At 42.9% G+C, this 12,426-nt stretch overlaps 2 protein-coding genes across 3 annotated transcripts in view; one reads left to right on the top strand and one right to left on the bottom strand.

The window, feature by feature from the left end:
- Positions 1–3,979, top strand: part of TBC1D5 (TBC1 domain family member 5) — a 536,700-nt gene extending 532,721 nt beyond the window's left edge. The window contains exon 24 of the mRNA XM_089911191.1: positions 1,589–3,979. Within this exon, the coding sequence (XP_089767317.1) occupies positions 1,589–1,606 (18 nt within the window). The 3' untranslated portion in view covers positions 1,607–3,979. The remainder of the gene's footprint in view (positions 1–1,588) is intronic.
- PLCL2 (phospholipase C like 2) overlaps positions 1–12,426 on the bottom strand; it is a 195,898-nt gene that overhangs the window by 7,643 nt on the left and 175,829 nt on the right. The window lies entirely within an intron of this gene.

The raw sequence follows: 12,426 nt of genomic DNA, 5'->3' as shown, positions 1-12,426 counted from the left end.
ATTTATTTATTTAATTTATTTATTTTTGGCTGCATTGGCTTTGTTGCTGCGCACGGGCTTTCTCTAGTTGTGGTGAGCGGGGGCTACTCTTCGTTGCAGTGCACGGGCTTCTCATTGCAGTGGCTTCTCCTGTTGTGGAGCACGGGCTCTAGGTGCGCAGGCTTCAGTAGTTGTGGCACGTGGGCTCAGTAGTTGTGGCTCGCGGGCTCTAGAGCACAGTCTCAGTAGTTGTGGCGCACGGGCTTAGTTGCTCCGTGGCATGTGGGATATTCCTGGACCAGGGCTCAAACCCGTGTCGCCTGCATTGGCAGGCGGATTCTTAACCACTGCGCCACCAGGGAAGTCCCCATTAAGCTTCTTTGTCAAAAAACATTATAATCAGATCTCTAACCTTGCCTTTTTAAGTCCTTTATCATTCGTAGACAGTTAAGCTGATGCTTTGCAAAATGCTTCATCTCTAAGAAGAGTCATAGAAAGGACTTTTTAACAATCGTACTGCTAAACTAAATTTTAAAAGTCTAATCGCAACTCTGATTTCATAAAACTGTTAGTAAAAAAGAATTAATTATATAGGACTGAGTAAACTGATGAATATGGTTATAATTTTTTGGTTTTAAGGAAACCTTTCCCCTTAAGCTAACTATGACTTACAGCAATTTGGTAGATTTTACCTTTGTAATCACAACTGAAACATTTATTTTTTCTCTCTACCTGATCCCTCCAGATACTGGAAACTCTTAGGTTCCCAGCAGCTTTATCAGGTAAATTAGGAAGGGTACTTCCTAACAGGTGCAAAAATCTCGAGGTACTTTGGGGACCTCAAAAAGTGAGGAATTCACCTACATCTGTAAGGCAAAATCTATGAAAAGCCCTTGGCATGGCTTTCCTGGTCCTGAGAGGGCTTTTAAAATTTCAGTCTGAGACTCCTTATGAAAAATTCCCACACAGCCAATTGAAAGGAGCCAATATGATCAATTAACCAGACTCATTCTGCAAACAAACTCATCTTAATTTGGCTGTATTTGATGAAAAATGAGGGTAATTTTTAGAGAGAAAGAGATTACATTTCAGTGGATATCAAATTCTGATTCTGTTAATTAAGGCCTGCATTTATTGTCTAAGACTCACTTCCTAGACAGTTCCTTGTTGGCATGCTACATAACTGTAAAGTTTAATTGCATTATTAAGAAGGACACTCTAAGTTTATTTCTGAAACTTATCCCAACCGTCTACCTTTGGATAAATATCCGACGCCCCATGACCTGTAGCCAGATATTATACATACTGGAAGGAGCATTGCTAAGATGTGTCGAGAGACTAATTTAACTTGGGATAAGGCCTTGGCAATTGCCCTACTACAGATCAGAATGGCTCCCAAAAGGAGACTTAAATTAAGCCCCTTTGAAATATTGTATGGTAGGCCATTCCAGGTGTCTGCCCAGGTGGGAGAATCTATAAATGCTCTGAAAGAGCTAGCTGTTGCTAATTACATTAAAACTTTGGGCACTATACTAACCTCTGCTCATGAGTTTGCCTCCCAGAGGTCTGCCTATCCAACTGAAGTAGCCTTACATCCTTTCTTACCCAGAGACCAAGTCCTCCTTAAAGCCTGGAAAGATAAAGTGCCTGAACATCAGCTGACTGCAAGGCGGACAGGACCACACGTGGTATTACCTACCACAAACTCATCTGTCAAGTTAGCCAGAGTAAAGCCATGAATTCATCACACTGGGATTAAAGCAGCACCACTGTCATCAGAAAATGGTCCAACTCCTGAAAGGCCTAGAGAGCAATGGGTTTGTAAACCGTTAGAAGACTTAAGGTTGCTCTTCAAAAAGATAAGTACTGAGATTGCACTTTCATTATAGCTGGAGAAGGTGAGTCAACTTACTTGTTTAATCTTGTTCACCTGAACAGTACAGGAATCTAGTGTAGTTATGACAGTCAGAAAGTTAAGATGAATAGCTATGTATAGGAACTAGAAACAAAAGCCCAAGTCGAATGACAAATCAGACAACAAATGGGCTAAATAAAGGGTTTCATCAGGTTCAAATAATTGTAGATAAAAAAGGAAAGAGAACTGTACTACTTACTAAAGATTCTAAGGAATATTCCCTGCTGAAAGCTGATCAATTCCATTCCATAATCACCCATCACTGCCCCTGTTCAGCAGGAAGTAGCCAGAGCGGTCGTCACCCCTTTCTCACACGATTGTGGAATGGACACTGACAGTGGGGAATTGTAATAGGGAATAACAAATCTGACTCCATATTAGATCCATTTCTTTTACTTTAATCTTTGTATTCTACTGCTTTTGCTACAAGTTAATCACTAAAGGGATGTTGCCTATCGCTTAAAGTATACAATGGTCCATCTCAGGAAACACTGTCCCCATGCTTGAATGTTAAACTAAAATACCTCTGTTCAGCTCACAGGAAACATCCTGACCCAGTCCACCTGTGAATGGCTGCAGGAAAGAAGAAAGTAACACATCCCCTCCTGGAGTCTGGCTGAAACCAGGAGATATTTGCGCCAACTTATGACCTTGCTAATAGTACTAGCTATATTATTTGTATATTGTCTGTTTTACAGAATTGTTGTTTCTTGTATTACCAAATACAAGAGCCTCTGATAAAATAATGATGACCAGGCGACTTGAAACAGTTGACCAGATATAAAGTTCTGTATAAGATCAATGATTGTAATAGTGCAACTCTAGATATAGGAAGAAGCAACAAGAAGGAATTTTTTCCTAGACCATAACAGAGTAGTAAAACAGGTGGTCCAGAGACTTCTGACTACTGTTAATAAGGCCTAGTCCAGTAATAGCACATTGAGTGGCCTATCAATGAAATCCTCGCCTGAACTACTAATGGGTATTCCTAACATTATGGGATGAAATGATCATGAAATGCTTCCCAAATCATGTTCAAATTTATGACCATGAGGGAGCACTGCCAACTAAAAATTGGCACTTGCCATCTGCCTCTACAAGGATTAAGTCACAAGCCACTCCAGTCACTGACCTTCAACACCCCCTGAAAGGAGGTCAGAGTGGAGATCAGGAATGACGCACTTAGTGCTCTGAGAAAAGCTGACAGAACAGACCTTCAGATAGTTAGATACTTTCAGGAAAAGATTTTATGACCCAAGTTCTTGCATCTCTTCATGTCTAGAAAAGCACTAAAATCATAAACAGTGACATCTGCTTTGGCCATTAAGGAGAAAAATGCATTCGAAAGTCAAAATGGAATAGCTGTGGTTCAGACATCCAAGGTAAAATTGGGTGGCCATTGTGGATGTGAGTTCGAACACACTCCTTTATTGCCAAGAACTTGAATTTTCTGAGCTGTGTCAGACTGATTCTCAAAGCAGTGTCTGCTGGTGACAGGACCCAGTGGGTTCCTCTGTCAAGTTTATGATTAACCTCCTTAACTGAAACTTTATTACTTTTCTTGTCCAACACCTGTTCTCCTCAGGATTGAGAAGTATCAAAGAAAAGGGGGGAATTGTAACCGAGCAGGACCCTATGCGGTCTTCCCAGGGCAGGCCCTTCCTCCATATCCTCTGCTTTAGGTCCTCTCTGAAGTACCTAGAAAACAGTATCTGGTGCACACTTCCTGAGTTGTTTCAAAGATTTGAAACCCCACCCCCCCACCAAATGGAAGATGGAAGATGTTAACTACTTGATGACCATGAACAGGTAGCCCTCAGGCCTCCTGGAGCCTAAGGACTGACAATGTCAACTGACAATGTTGACCCCTGTGACACTGCCCTGTTACTTCACCATCAACCAATCAGAGAACTGTGCAGGAGCTGGTCACGTATCCTATGACCCCCTTCCCTCACCTGGCCTTTAAATATGCTTTGCTGAATCCCTTTGGGGAGTTCAAGGTTTTGGGGGTATGAGCCACCCGTATCCTTGCAATAAACCTGCAATAAACCTTTCTCTGCACCAAACTCCGATGTTTTGGTACTGTTTGGCCTCACTGTGCGTTGGGCACACAGACTTGCATTTGCTAGCACTAACACCTCTGCTCCCCCACAAGATGACACTGACTCTGGGCTAAATGAAAAGGAGTGCCAGGCCCAGACCAAGAAAGACTGTCACCCGCAGTGGGCCTCACACCCACTGCATGCTGGGCCTTGCTCAGCAGCTTGATATGCAAGCTGTTTATCAAGTTATCTTCCCGTCACCCCACAAGTCTCCACGAGCTGCAGGTCCCCTCAGCACCACTCTGAGTTGACACATGCTGGTCTAGGGTTCCTCTGCCATCTCCCCCGAGCATTTTCTGCAACCAAAAGCCAAGAATTGAACTTGTAAAACCTTAACACAATCTCATGGCCGGAAAACAAAAGCCAGGTTGACAGGAAGTTACAGCTTCTTCACTGTTATTTAACTGGAATATTAGTAATATGTGGTTACAAACAGAGTACTTTTTAGTAAATATTTTGTGGTTAGTCACTCTTCTGGGTGATGCAAGACTCATATACAAACTGGATACACTTTAATTCAGTATTTCATGAGTATTCAGGATCACAGGCCAAAGGCATAAACCTCCTTTAAGAGGGCTATGGAAACTAATATGTTCTAACTCTTACAGCCACCACTCAAATTCAAACAGAAGGACTGCAAGTGTGATTAGAGTCCAAAATTTGAAACCACAGAGCCTATGATATGTCAAATTAGGCATGTGGGAATGTATACCAGCAAAGCCTACTGGGAACAATAGTCACCATTTATTGAGTGACTACTGTGTGCCAGACACTTAATTAAGCCCTTTACAAAGATTATTCTCATGACAGTCTCTCAATTCTGCAAGACGGGTGCGATTACCATCCCCACTGTGTAGATGAGGATACAATTTGGAGAGACCAACGGCCTCACCCAAGGCAGAGTCTACATGGCAAATTATACCTAAACACACACAATTTTCTGTGTGTGTTTTGTTTTCTTTCTGGATAAACTAAACCAGGGGCCCAAACTATAGGGAGTTGAGCCCCTGCATGTTACATGTGACACTTTAAAGCCAGCAGAATGGAACAGTGATGACATTTTAAGTGCACTCAGCACCTCACCACTGGTGCAGAAAATGCACTCTTCCTGTGATTAAATACAGGAGCAGAAGTCTAGATTTCCAGTTTTTGTTGAGTGACAGAAGAGTGGACAACAGAATGAATGGGAATCTCGACTACTGGTTCTAAACCGCCACCTACCACACTCTGACAGTGCCCTGCGAGGGGTCCTGGGGGGTAGCTGATGAATTAACCAGAGTCAGGAAGCTCCCCCCTTGGCTCATCAGGCCTTCATCCCACTGAGGTCTCAATAAACGTTCCACTCAAAAAAGATCCCCCAATCATCGTCACCTAAAGCTAGAGCAACAGGGATGGTGGCACGAGCTTTTCCACAGGAAAAGATTTGTTTTAAATGTTTCACTATTTTTTCTGTTGTGTGCCCACCCCCCTCACATTGCTTCATGTGTATGAAGGGAGTCAATGTGAACTGAAAACAAACTCACATCACTGCAGCAGGAAGGTTGCCCTCCCTCCCCTGACTCCCACCTCAGCACTTAGAGGTTCATGAGAGGGTCTGAGAGCGTGAGGAACAGCAAGGGGACCTGGGGACGCACCTCCTAACCTCGCCTTTCTCCTGAGAAACAACTTTACGTTTCGTTCAACACTGATGGAAGGTGGGGCCCCCCAGGCAGCCCCAGGGAGAAGGTGTAGGGTCTGAGCTGAGCCTCAATGGAAGGCAGGAGAGGATTCCGGCAGGTCTAGGAGCTGCAGAGGACACTGTTTTCCACTTGTGACTCCACAGCTCCTTCAGATGATGACTTTGGGGCCTCACTGGAGGGGCCTGGCTTCTATGTCACAAAGCCCTCTGAGTTCTGACTGTGACCACCCTCCCTGTTATAGACCTGACCTGGAAAGGGAGAGGTGCCCGCCTGCACAGAAGTGGGGTGAGGGCCTCAGAAGCAGCCAGCAGGGTCTCCAGACAGCAGAGGCGAGCCCAGCCAAGCACAAAAGGAGGAGGTCAAGAGATTCCAGGTAGAGGACCAGGGCTGGAGAGGGGGTGGGAGCGAGGGGATGGGAGATGAGCAGGGCCAGGATGGGGAGCGGGAAGGCTTCTGAAGACACTAGTGAAAATGGCGCCCACGTAAGGACTTTCCTCGCACCATTAATCTTGCAAGCACACCTTTGCATAATTAAACATTAGCTGAGTAATCACACATTCCACATGAGTGGGATCCAAATGTCTGAGGTTTTACTGTGTTTTAAATGGGTCAGAAAGGACAGCCTGCCTAGTGACAAACACTACTGTAGTTTGATTTTCTGAACCACTCTGAGGAGTTTTCACACACTAAATAGAGAAATGGCTCTTAGTCAATTAGAGCTTTTTAGGAAAACAGGCAACATAATAGATCACCTATAATAAAAGAAGTAACTAAAGGATATTAATTAGCATCAGGAAAGGAAAGGAGTGGGACACAGACTATAAAAGTAATTTTCAGAAACAAATGTTAGTCTTCAGGTCTTCCAGGTAAGTCTGCACCTCAGGTAAAAACAAAACAAGATTGTCTTACCACAAACCTCTCAGGACTTCCCTGGTAGCACACTGGTTAAGAGTCCACCTGCCAATGCAGGGGACACGGGTTTGAGCCCTGGTCTGGGAAATCCCACATGCCGCAGAGCAACTAAGTCTATGCACCACAACTACCGAACCTGTGCTCTAGACCCCACGAGCCACAACTATGAGTCCGTGTGCCACAACTACTGAAGCCCACGTGCCTTGAGCCCGTGCTCTGCAACAAGAGAAGCCTGCACTAGCCACAACTAGAGAAAGCCTGTGTGCAGCAATGAAGACCCAATGCAACCAAAAATAAATAAATTAAAACAAACAAACAAACAAACAAAAACCTCTCACCAGGCTCATCAAGAAGAGAAGAGAGAGGACCCAAATAAACAAAATAAGAATTGAAAAAGGAGAAGAAACAACCAGTACCGCAGAAATACAAAAAAGCATAAGAGAATACTATGAAAATTATATGCCAGCAAATTCAACAACCCAGAAGAAATGGAGAAGTCTCTAGAAACACGCAGCCAACCAAAAGTGGATCAAGAAGAAATTGGTAACTTGAATAGAACAATCACTAGAAGTGAAATAGAACCATTAATTTAAAAAACTCCCTACAAACAAAAGTCCAGGACCAGATGGCTTCACAGGCAAATTCTACCAAACATACAAAGAAGAACTTATACCAATTCTCCTCAAACTCTTCCAAAAGACTGAAGAGGAAGGAATACTCCCAAAGACATTCTATGAAGCCACCATCACCCTGATACCAAAACCATAGAAGGACACCACAAAAAAAGAAAATTACAGGCCAGTTCCTTTGAAGGATATAGATGCAAAAATTCTCAAACAAAATATTAGCAAACTGAATCCAACAACACATAAAAAAGATCATACACCATGACCAAGTTGGATTCATCCTAAGTTCACAAGGATGGTTCAACATACACAAATCAATCAATGTGATACACCACACCAACAAAAGAAAAGACAAAAACCACATGATCACCTCAATGATGCAAAAAAATTTTTTTGATAAAATTCAACATCCATTCATGACAAAAACTCTTACCAAAGTGGGTGTAGAGGGAACATAGCTCAACATAATAAAAGCTATTTATGACAAACCCACATCCAGTATAATACTCAATGGTGAAAAGCTGAAAGCCTTCCCGCTAAAATCTGGAACAAGGCAAGGATGCCCACTCTCACCACTTCTATTCAGCATAGTACTGGAAGTCCTAGCCACAGCAATCAGACAAGAAACAGAAATAAAAGGTATCCAAATTGGAAGGGAAGAGGTAAAATTGTCATTATATGCAGATGACATGATACTCTATATAGAAAACCCTAAAGACTCCACACAAAAACTACTAGAACTGATAAACGAATTCAGCAGAGTAGCAGGATACTTCTAGGATAACATACAGAAATCGGTTGCATTTCTTTACACTAACAATGAAATATCAGAAAGGGAATGTAAACAATCCCTTTCAAAAACACATCAAAAGAGATATAAATAAAATACTTAGGAATAAACCTCACCAAGGAGATGGAAGACTTATATGCTGAGAACTATAAATCATTAATAAAGGAAACTGAAGATGATTCAAAGAAATGGAAAGATAGCCATGCTCTTGGATTAGAAGAATTAATATTGCTTAAATGGCCACACTATCCAAAGCAATCTACAGATTTAATGTGATCCCTATCAGAACTAGAACATATAAGCCTAAAATTTATATGAAACAATAAAAAACGCAGAACTGTCAAAGCAATCATGAGGAAAAAGAAAAAGCAGAAGGCGTGTCCCTCCCAGACTTCAGACAATACTACAAAGCTACAGTAATCAAAAAAGCATGGTAATGGCACAAAAACAGACATTTGGATCAATGGAACAGAACACAAACCCCCAGAAATAAACCCCCACACATACAGTCAATTAATCTTGAACAAAGGAGGCAAGAATATACAATGGAGAACAGACAGTCTTTTCAACAAGCGGTGCTGGGAAAGTTGAACCACTGCATGTAAAGCAATGAAATTGCTTTACACATCCTCACACCATACACAAAAATAAACTCAAAATGGCTTAAAGACCTGAATGTAAGATATGACACCATAAAACTCTTACAAAAGAACATCGGCAAAGCATTCTCTGACATAAATCACACCAATGTTTTCTTAGGGCAGTCTCCCAAGGTAATAGAAATAAAAGCAAAGATAAACAAATGGGAACTAATCAAACTTACAAGCTTCTGTACCGAAAAGGAAACCATAAGCAAAATGAAAAGACAAGCTACAGACTGGGATAAGGTATTTGCAAATGATGCAACTGACAAGGGCTTAACTTCCAAAATATACAAACAGCTCATATAACTCAACAACAAAAAAACAAACAGGGCTTCCCTGGTGGCGTAGTGGTTGACAGTCTGCCTGCCAATGCAGGGGACACGGGTTTGTGCCCCAGTCTGGGAAGATCCCACATGCCGCGGAGCGGCTGGGCCCGTGAGCCATGGCCGCTGAGCCTGCGCGTCTGGAGCCTGTTGCTCCGCAATGGGAGAGGCCACAACGGTGAGAGGCCCGTGTACTGCAAAAAAAAACAAAACAAAAAACCCCACAAACAACCCAACTAAAAAATGGGCAGAAGACCTAAATAGACATTTCTCCAGATGACATACAGAGGACCAACAGGCACAAGAAAAGATGCTCAACATCGCTAATTACTATAGAAATGCAAATCAAAACTACAAGGAGGTATCACCTCACACCAGGCAGAATGGCCATCTTTAAAATGTCTACAAATAACAAATGCTAGAGAGGGTGTAGAGAAAAGGGAACCCTCCTACACTGTTGGTGGGAAGGTAAGTTGGTGCAGCTACTGTGGAAAACAGTATGGAGTTTCCTCAAAAAATTAAAAATAGAACTGCCATATGATCCAGCAATCCTGCTCCTGGGCATATATCAGGACAAAACTATAATTCAAAAAGATACATACACCCCTATGTTCACAGCAGCACTATTCACAATAACCAAGACACGAAAACAACCTAAATGTCCATCGACAGATGAATGGATAAAGAAGATGTAGTACATATATAAAATGTACTATGCTATGCAGCCATAAAAAAGAATGAAATAATGTCATTTGCAGCTCATGCATGACTTAGAGATTATCATACTAAGTGAAGTAAGTCAGAAAGAGAAAGGCAGACACCATATGATATCATTTATATGTAGAATCTAAAATAGGACACAAATGAACTTATCTACGAAACAGAAACAGACTCACAGACATAGAGAACAGACTTGTGGTGGCTAAGGGGGAAGGGGGTAGGGGAGGGAGGGATTGGGAGTTTGGGATTAGCAGATGCAAGCTATTATATACAGAATGGGTAAACAACAAGGTCCTACTGTATAGCACAGAGAATTATATTCAATATCCTGTGATAAACCATATTGGAAAAGAATATAAAAAAGAATGTGTGTGTGTATATATATATATGTATAACTGAATCACTTTGCTGTACAGCAGGAATTAACTCAACATTTGTATCAACTATTTTTCAATTACATACATAAAATTTTGAAAGATTAATGCCTTAACAGGTGCTAAAACTATCCGGTTTAATTATTTATTTTTGGCAGAAGTCTTATGTTCCTAAAGAGAACAAATCTCTAATTACTTTCAGGGTTTAATCTCTAGTTTTTCTCTGAGCGTGGAGTGACACAGTATAGGGAGCGCTGGCTTGGCAGCAGTTCTGGAACTCATCTTGGGTTGTAATAAGCTTCATTTAAGTCCATGATAGGACACAGGTGCTATAAAATCCAACATCATTTTGGCCTATATTAATAGTAAGATAGTTTTCAGACTTGGGCAAAATCAGACCACCAAGTCTCATTCAGGGAGGGTTAGCCCGCCAGGCATTTGAAGTGTGGGGGTAATCCTGGTTGTCCCATCTTATGACACTGACAAGTACTGACAAGGCACTGACAAGCCAGAGCCTTCAGAAAATGAAGGGACCCAATGAGGAAGGGACCAGAAGCCACCTCATCCTGAATCTCGGGGGTTTGAGAGAAGATACAACAGTGCCCAAGTATTCACAGGGATGCTGAAGGAGAAGGAATAGGGTATGTCTGGGCTGCTTTGAGGGCATCAGTGGGTGAAGTCACAGAGATGTAAGGGGCTGTGTACTGTACGACAGAACACAATTACCTGATGGTGGAGGAGGCTGGCAATCTAGTGGGAGCACAGGAAGTGGGATCTTATGACATTATCATCCTGTAAGGACAAGCCTCACAAAGTCTCCCACACCCATTTAAGGGAAACGGCTTCATTCACAGATTCTGCCACTGCAAATATGCCCACCACAATGCCTTCTGCCCCCATCCAGGCATGCTGCACTGTCCACTAAGAGGTGGGTCCACTTCCCCAAAGCAAAGAAGAAACCACAATGAGATGGTAGGAGGGGCACAATCACAAAAAAAATCATCTTACATACCTGCCAGGTGGGCGACCCACAAACTGGAAAATAATTATATCACAGAGGTTCTCTCACAGGAGTGAAAGATCTGAGCCCCACGTTAGGCTCCCCAGCCTGGGGGTCTGGCATCAGGACGAGGATCTACCAGAGCATCTGGCTTTGAAGGCCAGCAGGGTTTGATCGCAGGAGCTCCACAGGACTGGGAGAAACAGAGACTCCACTCTTGGAGGGTGCACACAAGGTCTCGTGTGCACCAGGACCCAGAGGAAAAAGCAGTGTTCTCATGGGAGCTTGGACCAGACCTACGTGCTGGTATTGGAGGATCTCCTGCTCAGGTCAGGGGGTGGCTGTGGCTCACTGCAGAGAAAAAGATACTGACGGTGGTACTTCTGGGAAGTACTCAATGCTGTGAGCCATTTTCTCACCAAGACCTGGCTCCACCCAACAGCCTGTAGGCTCCAGTGCGGGGACACCTCAGGCCAAACAACAGGGCGGGAACACAGCCCTACCCCATCAGCAGACAGCCTGCCTAAAGTCTTCCCAAACCCACAGCTGCCCTCTAAACACACCCCTTGACACAGCCCTGCTCACCAGAGGGGCAATACCCAGCACCACCCGCCAGTGGGCAGGAACCAGCCCCTCCCACCAGGAAGCCTGCACAAGCCTCTTAGAACAGCTTCATCCACCAGTGGGCAGACAGCAGAAGCAAGAACTACAACCCTGCAGCCTGCAGAATGGAAACCGCAATCACAGAAAGTTAGATAAAATGAGACAGCAGAGGAATATGTCCCAGATGAAGGAACAAGATTAAAACCCCAGAAGAACAACTAAGTCAAGTGGAGACAGGCAACCTACCCAAAAAAGAGTTCAGAGTAATGACAGTAAAGATGATCCAAGATCTCAGAAAAAGAAAAGAGGCGAGGATCGAGAAGATACAAGAAATGTTTAACAAAGAGCTATAAGATCTAAAGAACAAACAGATGAACAATACAATAACTGAAATGAAAAATAGAAGGAATCAATAACAGAATAACTGAGGCAGAAGAATGGATAACTGAGCTGGAAGACAGAATGGTAATCACTGCTGTGGAACCGAATAAAGAAAAATCAATGAAACGAAATGAGGACAGTCTAAGAGAACTTTATGACAACATTCACATTATGGGGATCCCAGAAGAAGAGAGAGAAAGAACCTGAGAAAATATCTGAAGAGATAACAGCTGAAAACTTCCCTAACATAGGAAAGGAAACAGACACCCAAGTCCAGGAAGTGCAGAGAATCCCAGGCAGGATAAACTCAAGGAGGAACATGCCAAGACACATAGTAATCAAACTGACTAAAAGCAACAAGGGAATTCCCATAAGGTT

The sequence above is a fragment of the Delphinapterus leucas genome, chromosome 4 (genome assembly GCF_059928025.1).
Source record: "Delphinapterus leucas isolate spDelLeu-1000000601 "Yukka" chromosome 4, BTC_Dleu_Yukka2, whole genome shotgun sequence".
NCBI classification, from domain to species: domain Eukaryota; kingdom Metazoa; phylum Chordata; class Mammalia; order Artiodactyla; family Monodontidae; genus Delphinapterus; species Delphinapterus leucas.
Note: the sequence above shows the minus strand (reverse complement) of the source record. Positions and strands in the feature narration are given on the sequence as shown.